The sequence below is a fragment of the Melopsittacus undulatus genome, chromosome 3 (genome assembly GCF_012275295.1).
Source record: "Melopsittacus undulatus isolate bMelUnd1 chromosome 3, bMelUnd1.mat.Z, whole genome shotgun sequence".
Lineage (NCBI taxonomy): Eukaryota > Metazoa > Chordata > Aves > Psittaciformes > Psittaculidae > Melopsittacus > Melopsittacus undulatus.
In genome coordinates, this window is record NC_047529.1 from 66585526 (window position 1) to 66606924 (window position 21399).

At 34.5% G+C, this 21399-nt stretch overlaps 1 protein-coding gene across 1 annotated transcript in view; it reads right to left on the bottom strand.

Moving 5' to 3' along the window:
* The window catches only part of TRDN (triadin), a 226918-nt gene that overhangs the window by 121699 nt on the left and 83820 nt on the right, over nucleotides 1-21399 (bottom strand). The window contains exon 13 of the mRNA XM_034060756.1: nucleotides 10743-10814. Coding sequence (XP_033916647.1) covers nucleotides 10743-10814 — 72 coding nt within the window. The remainder of the gene's footprint in view (nucleotides 1-10742; nucleotides 10815-21399) is intronic.

The following is a 21399-nucleotide window of genomic DNA, read 5'->3' on the forward strand; positions in this document are numbered from 1 at the left end:
AGCAAAACTACCACAAAAGTTGTACCTGAGATTAAGTGCATAATGCCATGAAAGGCCTGCATATATATGTTTTACAATACTTTTAAGGAATTGAAACTTTGAAACTGTAATTACAGCACTCCTGTAATTCTTGGAGAATTGCAGTTAAAACATCATCTGTAAAAGAACATGACTTGTTCTTTTAAAACCTCTATTTTGTCAATTAATTGGATAACAGTAGAAATAAGGATAATGTTTTTGCTTTTATTACAAAAAGCTACAACAATTTAATTACCTATTCCATGAATGTTATTAGTTAGAACATTGAGAGTTCAGTAGAGGAAATGAAGAAGTTATAATTATTATTTCTCTTTTGGGAAATGAGTCCCCATTTTGATGGGAAAGAATACATGAATACAAGAAAAGCTACTCTAATTGTTTTTTTAACTGCTCATCCACAAAAAGCCACATTTGTTTCCTTCTGTTTGTGCTGCATGGCTGTGGGTGTTGATGTAGTTAGTGGAAATATAGTTTTCTCTTTGTGATGTTTTGCTGTTATGAATGTGGATAAGAAACCAGGTTTTATTACCATGCAAAATGGCACAAACATATCGCCATAAGTCTTTAAGCAAAGAGTCTTTTCATTCCTTTAAAAATTAAGGTATAAGAATATTTTCTGAAACCAGCAGATACAATAGGCAAATATTATATTATCCTGTGCATAAATTAACATGAAGATAAAGAAAAAATGAAGACACTTACTTTTTACTCCTTTAGCTACCACAATAGACTTTTCTTCTGCATGAAAACATATATATAAACAGTGAATGAAAACAAAGATTGATTGAAATACTGCACAGCATGCTTCTAAACCAAACCCAAATATATATAAGTTTGATAGAAAAAATTATATTTTCATACAGTACATGAATTCTGCAGTCTGGTCATGGTGGTTTCATAAGTAATTATTTTGCCTAAGGTGGGGCAATGTATTTATTTACCAATATTCAGGGTCTCCTCAAGTCATATTTCTGCTGATTTTCTGACAATAGTGTTCAACGTTAAGCTTCATCTTGACGTTTTCTAGTTCTTGTTTTAAACAGATTTGTTTAATGAGTTTCCCTTGATACTATCTTGACAAAATGAACCAGAAAATCCTTGCATGTATTTTACAGAATGTTTCTCTCAGTGTTCTATGTGCTTAATTCTCCCTGCTGAGATCCTGAAAGTACTGGCCCTGAAGCTACAAATTGCTTTGTGTCATGGGCGTGTTTTCTGATATTCAGGCTTCCTAAGCATGTATAGAGCACCAAAGTAATGCACATCCTCCACAAGCTTGTTTGGAGCTTAATTTTCTTGTAAATGTTAATATTTTTGTTATTGTCTACCTCTAGGGCTCCTAAGAGTCTCTCTGACATGTTGCTCCAGAGGCTCATGCTCTGTGACTGCCTTCTCAAAGGTGGAGTTTTCAGCCTCCGATTACACACCAGCTGTTACACAGCTTTACTTTTCTGTGCCACCTATGAATCTTCAGTGTTTAGTTTCCACATGCAATGTACAACTCTCCTAATTTCTAAAATGTGGTTTAACTTTTTTGGTTACTCTACCTGATTTGACTGAAACTTTTGAACATACTAAGTCTATCAGTCACTGTCAGGAAGAAGAGTCCTTCTGTCTTCCTTCCACTAGCTTTCCCTCCTAGTTACTAGAGACTGAAATGCTGCTGGTACTTCTATGATTTCTATTGTTTTTTCTTAGTGCCTCAGTTTTGGTGGAGCAGTTACAGCTCCATGCTTCCAGATTTTTCTTCCTTATAGAAGGAAGTGCTAGGTGATGCACAGGCATTATTCTTAAGACAAGATCCTTACAAACAAGATTCCCTTTAACCAGAGAACATTTTTGCCTCTGAATCTATAACATTTTACATGCTTCTGTGGCCCAGCAAAGACACACGGCATCCACTCCAAGTTTCATAGCAAATTTCAGAGTCATATGTGTCTTGAGAGCCATGAGCTGAGAATGACGTAACATGAACATGACATGGAGCTTTGAGAAATGGAGCTATGTATTGATGCTGTACAAAAAAACAGCAGATTTTTTTACAGCAAACAACCTAAAGCACAAGGAGACTACATCCCTGGCTGCAGAGTTTTTGTTGCCAAGTCATTACGCCAATTAATTCTTCTTCCATCGAGAACTCAAGCTGCAATACTCGGAGTGTCCAGGGAGCCTAGAGACATGTATATTCGTTATGAATTTTCTTGAGGATGATTACATGGATTACATACAGGTATTAAAGCTATCGCATTAGCACCGCCCAATGCAAGGTATGCACTCTTGGTAAAGTCTGAGAAAAACAATCACAGGGTTTCCAATCACATCTTGGTTGCATCTAGCCCCATTGATGTCCCTCACAGCTACTACTGACAAAAATATACATAAATTAGAGCAATGAACTTGGTAAATAGTTATAATGAAAATGCTATTTCTGATTTCAGGAAGTAATCCCATTTCTTGAATAAATTTATTTCCTTTCAAACTGAGTAGCTCACATTTAGATTGTTGCATATTAAGCATATATTTAACACCAGCAAAATTGTAATTTCTGAAGCAGTAAATTCAGTAGGTATTCTACAGATTTGTACACAGCTAAATTAAGAGGCAGAGCAAATAATTACATAGGAACTTATGCAGGTCTTTTGCACTGTGAAATATGAACCCCATTTTTTGATTGAAAGTACTTGTTTTTTTATTTAGGAACAGTAAAAAGCCTATAAATATTCATGGATCAGCTGCTTAAAGAGGGATCAGTGGCTTACACAAAGAAATACAAGGTGGTTTTGATGATTCAGGGTTGACTACATTAAGCAATTCAAGTGCAATTGACTATTGATAAAATAGTGTTATTTTTACTGGGTTTTGATAATTTTTAATAATTTTGATAATTTAACTATGCTTTTTTCACCAGGAGCGCTAATCGTGTACCACATTTTATGTACAAAATGTAGGATGCATGTGTACAAAAAGACCTCACCTTCAGAAGTCTGCAATGACCTTATGAGAATGAAATAGGTATATATGCAGATGGCAGAATATGAGATGACAGTCAGTCAACAAGACAAGCAACAGACTTTGTATTTAGTAATTTTTTCCATAGGCTCTACGCAGAAGTGGAACTTTACCTAGTACAAGGAGCAATCCAGTGAGCATGAGAAGTGTGTGAATTATAGTGATGTACTACTGAATGGGAAATTCAGCTAATTTTTTTTTCTGTGAGTGAAAAAAAGCAAAAAATAGTTTTATTGGAAAGTGACTGGAGCAAAGAGAACAGCCCTAAAGAAAGAAACTCCTGAGATGAAATTATTTATTTCTGAATAAGGGGTGAGAGACCGATAACACCAGTGGAAAACCAAGTAAAACTCAACAGAGACCAAGAAAGAGGTGTTTCAATCTGAATTGTCTTTGTCATCCTTGACAATGTCTTTATGTTATGTTCATAGGACATCAACTAATTCTTGGACAAGAGGGGGAGGGGAGATAACAGAAACATGCTAGTAATGCAGCACTTAAAAATAAGCCTGGTAAAACCAGTGTGCTACTGTGTCAGTGCTGAGTGGAATCTAAATTTAGGGATGCACATGATTTACTGGGCGTAGTGTCATGGGAATGCCTCCTGAGAACTGGAAGAGGAAGGTGCTCTAAGGGTTTCTTTTCCATGTTGTTCCAGATGCTCCATGTGCTTATGGAAACACTGACTCTGGAAGGAACTGTCAGCTCACACCATCCCCTCTGAGAAACTGAGGTAAGGAGGGCAACAAAATAAAGCCAGCTCTACCTTCTTACAGAGAAGCATGCATATAACAAACACTAGCTAGTAGTACTGAATGACAGAAGTTAGAAAATGTTTTGTTTCAGATAAGCTTTCTAAAGTTCAGAGACTTAAGAAGGCTTGTCTGCATTTATCTAAAACCCTTTGAAAGGAAATCTCAGGAGAACAGTTCTTGTGAGAGACTTTGGATATTGTCTGGCTTTGTGAAATACTACAAGAGCTTTTCTTGCCTACTGATTCTGGTCATGACAGAAATGAGGAGTGGCAGAGATACGCATATATTCACTTACAAAAAAGAACAAAACAAACATTTTCTTGAGAAACTGAGCACTGACTGAACACAGACTGAACACAACTTCATTTCAGGTAAAACTTAATTTATTTTTTCTGCAAAAAAAAAGCTGGCACTGGAATAATTTTAAAAGACCATAAAAAAAAATAGCTGTATTTTAAAAATTGTATTCCCTTGCTAATTTTTAAGAGATTATGGTTGTTCTTCTTTGTTTTCACTGATGACTGAAATTATGACTTTGCATGTTGCTTAGGGTGGAGACTGACAATGACTGGACAGTTGCACTTCTGATTCTAAATGATTTCACACACATTCAAACAGTAAGGTTGCTTTAGATTTACAAAAATTTCTAAAGAAATAACCAAACCAACCAACGAACCAACCAACTGCAAAAAACCCAAAGAAATAACTCTACTTAGTTTGGAATGCCATGGAAACGCATACTTTAAAAATTAAATCTAAAAATTTCAAGTAAAAATTTACCTCAGCTGTCTCTTTGAAAAAGAACACAAACCCTTTCTGAGTTAGAATGTCCTTGTTGGTCCAGTTATCTTTTCTATGAGAAAAAAAACCTGTCTTGTCTCAGACAAACTACTGAAAAGTCAAGAATGATCAAAGTAACCTTGCTTCTATTCACAAACACATATAGGCGTGCATGCACACACACACTCTCACATACTCGCTATAGCTCACATGTGAATGCTTACGCCAAAATTAAGTGCATTTTCGAAAAACTCTGTTTAAACCGCACCATTTCATTTCAGCAGAGTAATGCAATACAATTTGTTCTCATACAGGGCAAGTGAAAGACTACGGTGGCATACAGGCCATTGGAGGTATAGGCCACCCTGAAGGCCTAGGCAATCTCTCCGGCCTGATTTTATGCTTTGAAACTGCTTCACTGTTTTCAAATCCCCCTCTGAAACCCTATTTGGTAGCTTTGAAGATTGCTTACGGAGGTATTTTTGAGGTCTGCAGAAAGTACGTATTAGCAATATTGTGCTTGAAATTCCTAATGCTTACATGTGATCCACATAAGTGTTCCTTATTTCTTCCTGTAGTTATTATAGGCTCTCTCTTCCTGGCTGTTGAGTTAAGCACCAAAACTGTTTGTTAATAGCATAGGGCCATATGTTGCCCTCACTAAACAACACAGTGGGGATCAAAGGAGTACAAACACCAGTATAATGAAGCTGAAGTATGCATGCCAAGGGAAAAAAAGAGATTGCATGCCAACTTCCATGACAAGAAAAGCAATAGAAAATCCATTGGACAATAGACAATGGCAAATATGATTATGATGAAGAATTAAATTGTCAGGGGAGCCCTGACTTCTCATGGGACACCCTTCCCTAGCAAGAGCCAAACCAACACACCGTAGACAGCAGGGTTAGCCTTCTTTCCTCTATAACTGACATTCTTACTAAGCAACACAAATCGATGTCAGCACCAATTGTGTTACCAGTGCTGGGAAGGGTTTGGAGGGTGCTTTTGATGGGCATGCATTTGAGCAAGAATGTCTGAGTTTTAGAAAAATGGGATGAGTAGGCTATGTAGCACATCTTCTCCAATGATATTTTTTTTCTTTCCAAAGAAACATGGAATATCTACTTTTGAAAGACCAGAGAATCTTAATCTAAGTCACTATTTCCCACTTGCAGGTGCAACATATGCAAAAGATTATTGCTTTTTTGTAACAGTTAAAACCATTTAAAAAATTTAAAGTAATCTTTAGAGTTATTTGGTTTTGTTTTATTGAGTAGATTTTGGTGAATATTTTTTTAATGCATAATATAATATTGTAAAATAGGTTATTATTAATAATAATGGAAAGACATAGTAATATGTCTAATCAAAATATTAATATCTTAATACATATTTTTTTCCCCAATGTCTGTTTAATTTTGTTCTGTCTTATGCTAGAATAGAAGTAGTACAGAAGAGCCTTATATCATTAAGTAAAATGTCAAGGGCTTTCTGAAACAGTGAAGATTTAAGCTTTTTTCATCATAGCTCAATCATTAGAGTTTACTGCTTAAATGACTAATCTAAATAATGAAATAACTCACTTTGAAACCTTTTGCAGTTCATTTCAAGGGTTTTGCTGTATTCACTACAGACTCATGGAGATGTAGGGCCCATATTTCTCAAACACCCCTTGTTTTTATGCTGTAGATACAGTACCCTGTTACAGCTACCTAAACTGTTCCTTCAAATAAACTGAATTAAAGCTTAGCCCAAAATACTGTGATATTTCTGACAAAAAAAAAAATTCTTATATTTTTTTATTCTCTCCTGAATTTAATTTTTTCAGAAAATGCATTTTCATTTGCAGATCATGTCACTGTTATTAAAAACATTCTAAGTTTGGATAAAGCATTAAAATTCTGCACTTTTAAAAGGCTTCCTCTGTATCTTGAATTGCTGCCTCTAGAAGTTTTTTCTTTATGGGTCATTGATTTTATAATACAAAAGTTTTTTTCTAGAAAGTCTGTGTATGGAAGAGAAGGTCATTGACAGACTGTACAGAGTCAGAGCGATTTGTATAAGATTTTTACACTTCTATACATCAATGGAGCTTTTTCAAATTTTGTATTGTCTCTAGTAATTTAGATACTCTTTGCAATATCCGCTAATGTTATATTCATGAAATGAAGAATGGACTAGAAATTCTTAAGATTGTCATATAGCATACCTTACATACAACAACAAAGGTACAGATTTCTATTTCAGTGCCAATTTAACCTCCACAGGAGTTTTGGAGGAAGTTAAACATATTTCACAACTCATTTTACTACATTCCGCAAAATCTCTAATTAGAGATTCCAAATAGTGATCTAGAAAAAAGATGTTTTTTTTTTCTTCAGAGATCCTCTGAGACCATTATAGATTTTTTTTTTTTTTTACCTCATTTAACACCACAAATGCCAGCAAGATGGCAAAGAACAGCCAGTATATATCAGGCAAAGGAAAGAAAAATTTCAGAGCCTGTCACCATTTATCCGCAGATCAGAATGGTTCTGTTGATGACTGTTCTGTGATAAGTGCTTTAGCACTCAAACATACCAGCACAGGTTTCTAGGACAATACAACCTGGAAAATTATACTCAGATCAGATGCTGTTCTAAGGTGTTTTTGGGGGGTTTGGTTTTGTTTTTTTTTTATATAATGCTCTTCAAAGTGGGACAAAGTATATTGTCTGTTTGAGATCACACATGATATACATTAAGATGCCTACCACTAAGAGAAGGATTTTGATGCAGGCTTTCCATAAAGGTATTATGATCTTGTGAGAAACAAAGACACGTTATTCTAGAACAATTAACATGAATCCAATAACTTACCAATAACTAACAAGCCCCTGAGCTTAGTTTCAACATTTTTTGTCTCACTGCAGTCTTCTTGAGAAATTCCACTGCCATGTCAGAGAGCATAACATGGGAGGACTATCAGAAGGGAGAGTCCTCAGGCAAATGGGGAAATGGAGGAAGCTAAAAGGTATGTGAGCTGTGCAAAAAAGTCAAGACCTGAGAGAGATATTCACAGAGAATCAGTGTACACTGCAGAGCAGTTTTAAGTTGCCAGTGATAACAAAACACAAGAAAGCTAGAGTTAGAAGAGGTGATGAAGACTGTGGTCAAGGAAAGAAGCATATTAAAGTCAAAGTTCAGATAGCCATGGACAGCAGATCTGTTCAAATCACAGTCAGGCCCAGTGTCCTCCCTAAATGGCTACATCAGTGTCAGCCAAACTGAGGGCTGCTTCCAAGTCTTTGTGAAAGTTCCAGAAAAAGATAAGATAAAAAATTTAAAATTAGTTATTTTACTTCATGGTTTGCCAAACAAGGTTTCCAAATTGGAACACAAGTAAAAGCTATGTATCAATGTCTTTCTCTTCACAAATTCCATTTTCCTTTTTCTTTTATTTGTTGTTACAGGATCTTTTGTTTTGTTTTGTTATTTTCTTCTGTTGATGGCCTGAAACTTCATTCTCTTAATTGAAATTTGAGTGGAAGATCACAAAACAGTAGTGCTTTTTGGAAAGAGCAAAATCACCATGAAATAAGAGAGCAATGATCTGTTCTTTTCCTTCTTACCAGATGAGTACAAAGCCTTTTGTTTTCAAAAATATATGAAAGATCAATTCACATGCACGCACTTCAATGAAATTTATTGCATACTACTAGAATATAGTGCACAAATTGACATTTTTTACACAATCACCCCTTCAGCAAAAGATTTACTGTGGAATTACAGGAAGACAAAATTGTAATGACAAGAAGAGAAAAGCTGAGATTTAATAGATCAATTTGCTGTTTTCCTAAGACCTCATGAATACAGCAGAGCATAGTTTCTACTGGACACTGTATACTATCCAGGAAAACTTTCTATTTGAAAGCATCAAATAATTTAGAAACGTTAGAAACATCTAGCACATATATTGCCAGTATTTTTACCTTATCAGAAATCAAGGATGGTCCAAGATTACACAAGAAAGCAGTGGCAAAATAGGGCAATAGGGAAAACTTCTCAATCCAGAAAAAGAATAGAACCTTTTCAGTCTTTACCAGCTACATGCTTTCATATCTAGTGTCTGAATATCAGTGAGTTGGAAAGCCTAGTGTCTAAATAGATTGGTTTAGTAAATATTCTGCATGACAACCATTCTGTTTTTTCTTATGGTTTTACCTTTTTTCAGAGCTGGTTGCTTCTGTCAAGCACTGGGCTAGTCCTTTCATGTTCTATAAAATACATTTCTCAATTAACAAATGCTCGTAATTGTTCCCTATTCTGAGAAATTATACTACCTTCAACTAGATTTATGATAAGGAGGATCTTTTGTTTCAATCTGTCTTTTCACCTGATCAGTGATATTTAATCATGTATAAGTGATATAGGTATGTAAGCACTTGAAAGTCACAGACAGATGTTTCTTCAGCTATTTCAGAGATCCAAATTTCCCTGCCTAGTCCTCTTTTTCTGTTCTGACATTGTGCCAAGTATTACCATAAATTACTTCAGTATTTTTCCCAAGGGTGGGATAAAACTTCACAGCTTAGGGTTCCTTTAGGGTATTTTCTCATATGTGGAAACCACAGAATAGCACAATATAACAGCTTTTCAGAGCAGCATTTTTATAAGTAATTCTTCATCAGTTTCTCCAAAACACTTGCATGAACAATATTGTGCATTATTGCATCCTAGTGACTGGCCTTGAGCCTTAAAGTGAATTAAGTTGTATGATTCTGAGCAGATAATCTGCCCCCCAATTTGTTTGCCAAATGGGTGTCTAATTTACATTCACAATTACCTCAATTGCATGCATAAATGAGCTAATGAAACACACAAACATGTAACTGGTCATAAATAGTAATTTCCATGTGCAATTGCAGTAATTGCAAGCTGCTCATAATTTTGAAAATCAAGAACTTAATGTTAATTTGATGCTAACTCATGTTGTATAACAGTTATATTTAAAGATTAAGTTTATCACTCAGCAAATGCAACAGTCTTCTATTGCGTCTCTTTTCCACTATGGTTAATTGGTGGATAACAGTGTTTAACATTGCAGGGACTTCTTCTTGCTGATAAGCAGGGATCAAATATTTCCCTAAACCAAGCAGGACTGCAAATCTATTTATATACTATATTGTGTTGCAATACCCAGAGTTTTATTCTCCTCTAAACAGTATGGTTAGAAACAAATATTCATCTGAGGTAAAAGAGATTTTGGGGAAAGAGATAATAAATCACATTATGGAAATACCTAATTTAACTCTTTGTTTTAGTGAGAGGTTCTGCCAAAATCTAACTCATTTTCTGATTCCAAATGCAGGCAAATCTTGTAGCTCTTGTTACTTATTCTGCTGCTATCCCATCTGTTTTTCTCTCAGACTGCAATTGCTTTCTGGATAACATAGAACTAGGACTTCTATGAGAGAGATTAGCAAGTGCCATGGTGTGACTGAATGTCTCTAAAGTATTACAGAAAAACTGCTATATAATTACATGAAAAGACTCACATATTTTGTACTATTAAATTGTATGGTGTAGAGACCAGGAATGTATGTTACAGTAGTAGTGCTAAGTCCTTGGACATAGTCCATTTTAAAATTAAAATGCATGTTTCAAATGTTTTACGCATATTAGTAGAGTGTAAACAATATAATTTTATTGTAAGGATTATGTTTTATTCTTCTGAAGGTAAGATCTGACTGTATTTTTCTTTCTGTGCTTTTAACACTAACGTTGATAAATGCAGAGCCAGAAATATTATGCTCATTATTGCAGAAAATATACAGAAATATTACTGAATAATGATAGCTGCAAGAGTAATCCAAAGTATATTAAGAGGATAATGTTGATTATGTATACAATTAGACGGCATCTTACGGCTGAAAACCATCCATAGCATCTTACAGATTAAGTCTTTATCCTGAAATCTATTTAACTCGGGAAATCCCATGAGCCATCTGTGGGACTACTATAATGAATATAAGGTCTTGTCATGTAAATATGATTGTGCCATTCATGTCCCAGGCCTAATAACTTGATCAGTTTTGTAATATAAACAAAATCCATTAAACAGAGAGTCAAGTTAATGACCAAAAGTCAATAAATTAGAAAAAAAACTCAAACTTGCCTTCAATAGTTGCTGGTTTCTTTCTTGGACTATGTTCTAGAAGAAGACGAGGTGGTACCATTTCCTTATGTCCTGCACATGAGTACAGAGGTTAGGAAGCACAGAAAATGTATTCACTAACAGGCTGAGCAGATTTATTGGAAGGCTGAGCTCCCTTCAGAATTGTTCATTTTTAAAGTTTTACTCGGAGCATAAAAGGTACTATTTTCCAGACAACACTAGGAGGAAATATATTTCTCAACAAATAAAGGAACTTCTTTTGAATATACATTTTGAATTAGTGAAGTCCAAGTGAATCAAACAAATGCTGAAATGCTTACAGTTCTATTTTATTTCATTAGGCTAAAAAACTCTGAAGAATAAATCTATGATAATAAGGTTACATATTCATAATGCCTCTTCTACAGTAAAAGCTTATTTTCTTCTGTCAAACAAATGATCTTCAGTTGTTCCCTCAGGTCCACTTATTATGAACTTCTTGAAACACCAGTAAAAATTATTATGTTTCTCATCCTTAAGGATTATTCTTAATTAGCCAGTACCAACCAGGTCATGGACTGTAAACACTGATGAGGTTCTGATTCCAACTGCTGACTGAAATACCTCTTTGCTCTTAGAGCAATGAACTGTACTCTCTCTCATTGTATTGAACTAGGACTTGCTGTACTGTCTTAGCCTATGTGTAGATACCATGCTTTATTCAAAATACATTTAGCTTCATTTCATCAAAGATTCACAGATTTATCACACTCATATTACATATGCTTCTTTTCTGGTTTATAACACCTGTTTTCAGTCTCATTTCCTTTTAATTTCTTTCTTTGACATTTATGTTCAGTAGCTATTATATCATTGTCATTTGGAAAACACAATTTGTTGTGGCTTGTGAGATAAAATTAAGTAGTTAAATATAATACTGATTCATATGCACCAGCATTCATTCACTGCACCAGAGTCCCCATGCAACGAGGCTGTTAAATCTCAGCTCCGGCTCAACACCACAAACTCAGAGCCATTCTTCATGCCTGGTGATAGACTCCAAAGAGAAATTAAGATCTTAATGAGCCTTGGAAATCAAAGTATCATACTTACCTCTTTCATTTTACAATGGTATATGTACTCATGTGGAATGCATGAAAAAAACAACATCTTGAAGACAACAGTGGGATTTGAGCACCATAGTCTTAATGTTATTGCATCTCATTAGCATCTGTATGATTGCAGGCAAATAATTTGCAAGCATGTAGTTTAGTTCATCCAGTAATTTATATGAAATATCACACACAGAGCTGCTCAAACTTGACTCATGTGCCTGAGCCACTGATGAACTGTTTACACATTGATTAAATCAATATATTGAAGGTTCTGTGCAAGAAATGGTAAAAATCTAGTTTTAGACATACTTCCTACCTTAGCAATAAACATAAGTGGATATTTACCAATCTCATCACAGAATGACTTTAGCCTTAAAATGAACAGTAGGCAAAATTCAGGAATACAGATGTCTATCCACATTTTTACAAGCATTTTATGTCTTAAAAAAGTAATCTTGAAATTGCAAACTGAGCTAATGAGATGCTGTATATCATTTGCTGCCAACAAGAATAGATAAATTATATGCATAACTTCTATTAACATACAGAAACTTAACTGAATTCCTAGTTCAGAATTAAAAACAACATGCAAATTAATGAAAAATGGATAAGTGAACTTTTTCTTTCTGCTAGTTTTCATTAGAGTCCTGAAGTAAAGTTTGTTTGGGTTTTTTTTTCCTTTTTTTTTTTTTTGCCTAAGCTATATCACCTGCCCCTGGATAGAAAAAGTGACAGATTTTATAACTTACTGTTTTATGTGAAAGATGGTAAAGGGCAGTGGCTCAAGAAATTGAGTATATCAGTAATGAAGAAGGATAGTCAATAATTTGGACTGCAGTGTGGCAATTTGGCAATGTGGCAATGATCTAACACCTCTAGGTCAAAGTATAGGCTGGCCCCATTATCTTCCTGTTCTTTGCTGTAGCAGCAATTTTCTAATGATTGCACCAGTGTTAGTTAGTATAATGCCAGCACATTACCGCTTACTGCTAATGACTTGTCAAGTTCTATTTTATAGTTTTACAAGTTTTAAGCAAATAATTTATTTCATGCAAATTAACCACATGATCCTATATGAGAGTGTTTTAAGCACCAGAAGCTTAAGCTTCACAGATCAAAAACTTTCCCTTAGGCCAGAATGTTTGTTCTAAGCAGGTTCCCATCTACTCTGATAAAAGGCTTCTTTAATGTTTCCATGTGTTATTAACTGTCTCTCTATTCACTTTGAAGGGAATGCAAAGGACAGTAGCTGAATAAATATTTTATCCATTCTTTTGATGAAATATATTAAAGGGGATATCCTAAGTCAAATTTCCTTTCTCTTCCTTTTTTTCTTCCCTGTAAATTATAAAGCAGAAGTGGTTTTCTGCAGTACAGAGAATTCATAAATAGAAATGACAAACTGGCCTCAGCAGATCAAATCATTTGGATTAGTGGTGACTACTATTTTGACTCCAGCAGTGGCCAGTTGGACATATATCCATGATGTAAATGAGAGGAAGGCAGGATATTTTCAATGATCTCTGTGGACAATCAGATTAGTCTACGAATCATGAGAAGTCATTATCCAGATTACCACTATTATTATTGGACATACAGTTATCCTGATGCTTTAAAAATGTAGCCACAGAAGAGCACTGAAATTTAGTGTCTGCTTATTTATTTGCTTCTCATTTCAAATGTAGAATTTAGTTTTCTACTATGAAATAAGATGAAAAGGTTCATTTGATTTGATTTTTTTAAATTATGGTTTGATTTCTCCAGAAGGCATAATTGCAAACACAAATATATGCATGTATTTCTGTGCCTAATCTGTCCATGTAGTTGTGCTACAATATTTTTATGCCTAATCTGTCTATGCAGTTTTTTTACAGATACCTTCTTCTTAGATGATATTGTGAACAGCTGACAACAAATTACAGCCAATGGAAACCAAAATAATGAAATGTTTTGACTTTAAGCCCATGGGAATGTGCTCACCAGGAGAGAAAGTGTCATGTTAAGACATGAGTAGCTTCCTCTACTGCCTGAAAAGAAAGAAATATGTTGCCCAGATGAATAGGAGTTTTAGACACTAGATGGTAACATGAATACTTCATTGAAAATAAGCTACAGTCCTCAAGCTCTGTAAAACTTCTGCCATCAGTGTTTGTTGAATCACTAGAGATATCATGAAGAAATTAATTCTGACTTTTTTAATGAATATTTTAGATTTTATATTACATGATAAGTAATACAAGACAAACTTTAATTACCTTACTTTTATCAATCTAGGAAGCGTCTTTTTTCATATGTCAAAAATGTCATGTCTGAGCACTGAGGATAAACTGATTTCTTATGATAACAGCAAATCGTGTGGGTTTTCTTTCTTCTCTGATCTGCCCAGTTCAATTTGTCTGCAGTGACCTTCATTATCATAGATAAAGTGTCCAAATATATCTTTCTAAATCAAAAGGTCATGGGATAAAAGAAAACACTTCTAAGTGTAAAAAATTACTCTAAAGCACTGTTATTATTGTACAACTGAAGGTACTGTAGAGAGCTGAATATTCCAATTTGACATGGGGAGAATTAATGCCACCACAGAATGCAATATGTGGAAACACATACGATTCCTATGATTGTGTACTTTCTTATATCCACATACCTGTTATCTGAACAGCAGGAAGCCTGTAATCCAAGAGTACTAACACTTTGTTCCAGTGTCCCTCAAACAATGCAGCAAAATGCCTTCAGATAAATCTCATTCTGTCCAGATATGACATATTTCCCTAATGATAGTAGAGATAATTGAAATAAAGTAAGTGTGCTCTTCATGGAGTCATTTCTTGTGAAAAGTAAATTAAAATCAAATGTTTCATGAGCCTTGGAACAATGCATGGATCCGCAGAATGAAGTAAGACTGCCAAATACACTTTTAGGGGATTGAAATCTTAATGGAGTCTCACCATTCTATTCAGGCTTGAACTTAAAGACGACCCTCTCTCTTGTTGTCAGTCTGCTCTTCAGACATTAGACTGTCACTCTTCTGAGGAATGATTTCTCCATTTAATGCTTCCACATAAAAACTATGAGCAAACTGGGTTTTTTTGTTAAGAAGGAACAGGTGAGGATCAAGAGGTAAGATTGTGTAACTGTTTTGAACAATGAAATTCTCATTTTGAGGAAGGAATGAATTAGGCAGGCAAGAGAGTTATGGGTAAAACTATGAGTGGGTTTTGATTTTTTTTTTTTCTGTTTTAACCTGCAGCTGATGCTATTGGTCTCAATCAGAAATGTGTCTTAGCTGCTTAACAGAGCTGAGCAGTTAAACCCATTTAAAACAAGATATCTGTTGAGAATTCTTTCCCAGAAATTTTTACCACAAAAACCTTCTTTAGCTCAACTTATATCTTGTGAAAGGTGTCCTAATTTTTGTGTTCATAAGATTGAAGCCATTAAGGAGTTAAAAGGTAGGTTTTAAGAGTTTTATCATTACACATTAGTAAAAAGTTACACAGCCTTTCTTGACATTTAAAGAAAATTGAATTGAAAATGAAATTGAATTGTCTCCACTTCCTCCTATTATTTATCACATGCATTTAGAAGGTAAAAATAATCCTGCATGTTATGTTTGGAAATATTCCTATAGAAATATAGGATCTCAAAGAACTAAATCCTAGGACAGTGAAAATGAGGGATTATTGTGTGGGAATGATGGGTTATTGTAGTTATTCATACTAGAGTGCAAAAGGATGGTAAAAGCAGCTTATAAAATGAGAAGACATACTCATCCTTCCTCTGTCTCCCCAAATAAACTTAATAAATTGGTATCATATACAGTGATACATAACATAATTAATATGAATAGCAGGAGTTGGTATAAATACATATTTTTTCACAATATGAAGTATCCACAAGAAAATAATTAAAACAGAGAAAAGAAAACACTGAAATTAAATACTTGCTGTTAATAATTAAACAGAATGGAGGGGACTGATAAGCTGTTATGATGAAAGGTAATAAACACTGCATATGCCATGGGATCACTGCTCAGTAATTGATGATTTATTTGTATCTGGTTTATTTGTAAATAGTATCGTTTCAACTGCCATTAGTCCAGCTACATCTTGGAAACATTCAGTGCTAAAGTCAGAAAAGCTACCTAGACATTACTTCTAGAACACTAAAACTTTACGTTATCTTCAAGAAAGAGGGCATATGGCAGGACTTAACTAAACAAAAACAGCCTAGCATTGATAAAATCAAATTACAGATACTATAATCTCCTTTTTTGTAGATTATGATTATATTTAACATAGAAATCACTGGAAGCCCAGTAGAATCCAAATAGCTGTGACTACAAGTCAAGAAGTTTGTCACCTCTCTGAATCTTTTTGGTAGAATAAGAGAAACAAGAAGCTAATGATTATGTTACCTGTCTTGTCTGCGTTTGACAATTGCTTAATAGAATGAGTCTATCACACTTTTTCTGAAGTAAGAATTTCAATAATGCAGCTTGAAGTTAAAAGGAAGAGAACTAAGAGATTTTATTAGATCAAACATCAGGAGTAGGGTCCAAAAACAGAGAGGTGTTGGCTACTAAATCCTTTTTCTCACACCCACTGAAATCAAGGACAGCTAAGTATTAGGGTAGTGTTAAGTACCTAATACTTTTGAAGGTTAGGCTCTATGTAATTAAGAAACTCACAGAGCTTTCTCTTTCTTCTAAGAGTGTTTCCACTAGAATATTTTCGGAATTACATGATTATGACATAGGGACAATAAAAAAATAAATACTGAAATTAGAGGCTAAAATTTACATGCTTTAAAAACTATGGCGATGCTAGGTTTGATGCAGTACTCCTCAGCAGCTGTCATGTCTAGAGCAAGACAGAATACATGGCCTGAGCTGTTTCAGCCTGAAACAATTTCAACTAAAGCTGCTGATTTTGTGTAAAGGGTAAGAATTACGAGAAATACTGGAACAAAAAATGGTAATAGTTGGGATAATGATTTGTTTAACCACATTTTGGTAACTTCTGATTCTTTCTTCCTTTTCTTTCTCCTGGGAAAGATCCTGTTTCTAATAAAGAGGTTATTTTTAGGATAGAGTCACAGGATTCACTGTCATGAGTTCTAGCCTTTGTGATCAAGGCCTCCTCTGTAATTTTGTGAAAACTGCCTTAACTTACCATGCCTTTCTATTCTACCTAGAAATAAATCCTATAGTAATGCTATTATTGTTATTCATACTTTTAAGGGTGACACTGCTGGTTTCTTGGCTGAGCCAACAGCTGTTCCTGATAATACCATTTGAATTCTTAGAGAAAACTTGTCATTTCAAGTCTTCATTTAAGCAAAATCCTTGCTTACATGTTTGTAGCATACTTCTTGAATGTATGTAGGCTCTTTCTCAACCAAACATGTAAAAGTTAACCTTTTGATAGTTAAACCTAGATAAGTCACCTGAGGGATCCATTTATAGTCAATGGAGAGAAACTGGTACCTTCAAAGGGTGATTCATCTTCCCTAATTTACACATCTTTTTTAGGTTGAAATTGTCCTCTGTGGGACTACCATTTCATACTATTATCTATAAAGACAACTGAAAGTTAAAGTTTAGCAATTAACTTCTGGCTATCTAAGTGAGGTGCAACTTATTGCAAACATCTCATTTTACAGTTCTATATAAAGATGACACTACATATGCCACCAAAATGTTCCAGGACTAAAATCAGGAGCTGTGCTTGATTTTTCACACTGTAACTACAGCCTAGTAACACAATGTTCCCCAGCACCACAGCAATTATGTGAATGAGTATCACGAAGAAAGAAAGGAATCTGTTATCAAGCTTAACTAAAAAAAAAAAAAAAGAGATAACAGCATAGTTTAGGTTTAACGTGCATTGGCATTGAGCACCTTTTGAACTCTATGTGTTGTTTACTCTGTCAGATAAATACTGAGCTCATTGAAGGACAAAGTGAAACTAGTGGAAAGAAAGCTAAGTATCTGAAGGAAGAAAAATGTTTCCTGATGAAGAAAAGACAAATTAGTCTTGACTTGTTTTAGTTATATGTCCATAAGCTGCCTTTTTTAACAAAGCAGGTACATGCTGAAAGTGGATGGCAAAAGAAAGAAGTGCTTGAGCAGAGAATGGCAAAAGGAATGGATCTGAAGCAGCTAACTGTCACAGTGGCTGTGGACTAGATGCCGAAAGAAGTGGACATAAGCAAGGCTGGGAGAACTCATACTCCTTAGGCCACACTTCTTTGTCCTCTGCATTGCATGCTCTCACAACAGAAGAGGTGAGAAGTCATTGCTAAGTTGGAAATGCTTCATGATAGTATTTATTTTTCAAAGCATTTGTAGATACTGTTTATGTTCTCCATATCTGTGTGGTATGGTGACCAGGTATCATTTCTGTTGTTAAGACTGATCTTCAATTTGCAGCAGAGACAAGAGCAAATCTACATTTGGGTAAGGAGAGTAACTTCTCTCAGTCCCACAATAGAGCTATATATTTTGTCTTGTTAATGAAAAATTCAACAGAAAACTGGAAGCCTTTCTGTATGCTTTTTTCCTTCTTCATGATGTTTCTATGCATTCATCAATAGGAAGTGTTTAAAGGCACATTTGCATAGATGTCAACTATATTCCTGTCTATTAAGGTTGGGAGAAACTCATTGTAAACTCATTGTTAATTTCCCTAATACAATTTCAGGAGTATATTCTCAAGGTAAAGATTTACTAGGTTACTTATAATTTTGAAAAAAAAAAAAATATATATATATATATACTGTAGAGATATATAACCTGGGCTTATACAATTAGCTGAAGGAGAAAATGACAGGTTGTCATGTCTCATCAAAGACATGTTTGCTTGCAACCCATGAAAGGTTCCTTGTTTCCTGAAGTGGCTGGCATTTAAGATGTACTTGGCTGCCTTGGTTAGCTTAGGCAACTCCATGATGGCCTTTATGGTTTCTCAGGCATTGTATAACGAGATTAAGCAACTAGCTAAGGTCTTCAGAGACTAGTAGGTTGATGAAGTGTTTAAAATATAGATTATGTAGTACTCAGTGTTACAATATCTAAATCTTTCTACAGGTCAAGCTTACTCTCCAGCATTAGAAAATGACAGAAACAAGAGGCACATATACATGTATCCATGTAGTTAATTCTAAACTCTTTTTAACTATATTATTTGCTAAAAGGATGCTGGTGAGCAGATGTTCCAACCTGTAAAAGAAACAAATCAAGCCCTTTAGCAAGTCCCAGTCCCATTTTAGCTAGTATAAGAACACTTGGAAACTTGGACATTTGAATGGGAAAGACTGAAGGAGACAGAATATCTTTTCAAGTGTTGGAAAAGGCAGAAATGTTTTGCCTCAACTAATAGTCTTTACTGGAAGAAAAATATCTTTTGAACCCTACCAGCTGAAGTTTGTCAGAGCTAGATGTAGCTGACTTAGTCTTCATTGCTTATAATGTGATCTCAGATCTATCAACAATTGCACTCCATCCCTTTAAATTACTAATCCTATGTATGCTCCAAATAGAAATAGACAGCAAAATCTACAATATCATCATTGTTGGAGTTCTTCTGCAATATACTGATTTTTAAAACCTAATAAATCTAGGCTTGAAAAGGAGAGCCTTTCTTTTGGGAATTGTGTTTTTCTCCTTACTTGAAGCTATCTAATCACTGAGAAAGAAACATATGCTCTTATAGGCTGACATTTGGAATTTGTGGGTTTTAGGTTTCTGAGTTGTTTCCTTGCCAACTATACCTCAAAAATATGGATAAAACTGCTTCTGTCTTAAATAATTTTCTACAAATATTTTTCATATTGAATTTACTTCTGACAATGATATTGAACACTGAAGAAGGGTTTTGTAGCTCTCTAATGCTTCCCATTTTCTAACTTACTTGAAATTCCACCAGTATTTGTTGCAATAATACCAACTGGGAATCAATTATGGCAATGAGTCATTAAATGTAATCATTATTTTACAAGGTCACTGGTTAAACTTATTAGTACCTTTTTAATATTAAACTGAATTTGTTTATTATTAGCCCTTTACCCCATTTAATTTTTGCCTTTACTTTCTAAACAACTTACTTTTCAAGCCTGAGGTGGTTGATTGTTTTGATGGTCCTCCACAACACAGCTAGCTTTTTTTTTAGACATTGTTAATGAACTTTTTGAGATTACTCGTGATTTTTAAACTTGAATATTGAAATATATGAAATAGCTATAATATGAAATAGTAATAACTATCATACAAGTGTGTGGACACTTTTTTAGTCTAATCTCCCTTGTTTCACAGATTAGTTTGGTTTATTTCCATTAAAATCAAGGATTTAGACTCATTTAAATCAGCAAAATTTTTTGCTTTTCTTTGTATCGCATCCTTAGAATGGCTTGCGATGAGCTATCAAAGAAAGAGATCCATTCCTCTCTACAGAAGCAGAATACCACACATTCCCTGGGTAGATGCTTCTGAGAGAGTGAAAGTCTTTTGAAATTTTTTTGGCAAACTTACAATAAAGTGACATAAGAGTGTTGACAGATGCAGCTTTTTGTGCCAGCATCTGGCTCTGATTCATGGTGGGATGATATAAACAAGGAACAATGGATAGCTGGTTTGACTCTGTGGGATGGTGTCAGGATTTTGTGCTGATAACATCCCCATTAAGAGATCTTCGTAATTTCATTTTGACCAAATAGACACAGCTTTTTGGGTGAGAAGGGAGTCATAGAAAAGAATCTCAATTAATGTCATCAGCAAATGTCTTCTCATAGTGTCATATAACTGGAATGCAAAGAAGCAATATTTAGACTCCAAATCACAGCTGAAACTATTGCAAGAGTTAGACATTAATAAATTATTTAGAAAATTTTCAATAATTAAAAATTAATTTTCAGTTTGTCATACGTATATTTAAAATTACTCTTCATTACTTCTTTCCTTTCAAACTGTTTAAAAAGTATTCAGAACTCTTCCAGGAGATTACTAGAGGAATAAACGCTTTTGTCATTCAATCATCTCCATTTATGACGTTACAAGAAAACAAATTTGTTGACAAGTGTTTCATCTTATGAACAAGTTTTTATAAACTGGTGGACAATTAACTACTACTGTAGATGTATCCAGATAAGTGCAAATTTCGGAGTACAGCACTGCCCTCAGAGGGAGGGGACATGTTAGTTCTTAGGAATCATCTTTCCTAATGTAACTGTAAAACTATAAGTATCACAGTTGTCAAACTCTTTCTTTAGCATTTCATCAGACCTGGTTTGCTTGTTTCCTACTGTAGGGGAAGGGGCCATGGAGTAGAAATCATCTCTCCACAGGAAAAAAAAAAAATCTCTAAAGCTCTATCTCAAATGTGAAAGCCTAAAACTTAGTCCAGTGTTTCATGCTGAATTTCTCCAAACAAGAAATAAATAACATTTTACTTTCTTATTTATTATGACTGATTTTTCTGTTGCACTACATTAAATATATCCCCACAGAAACAACACTGGTATTAAAGTTTTCTCCATGTAAATGTAATGTAACAAGGTGAAAAGTT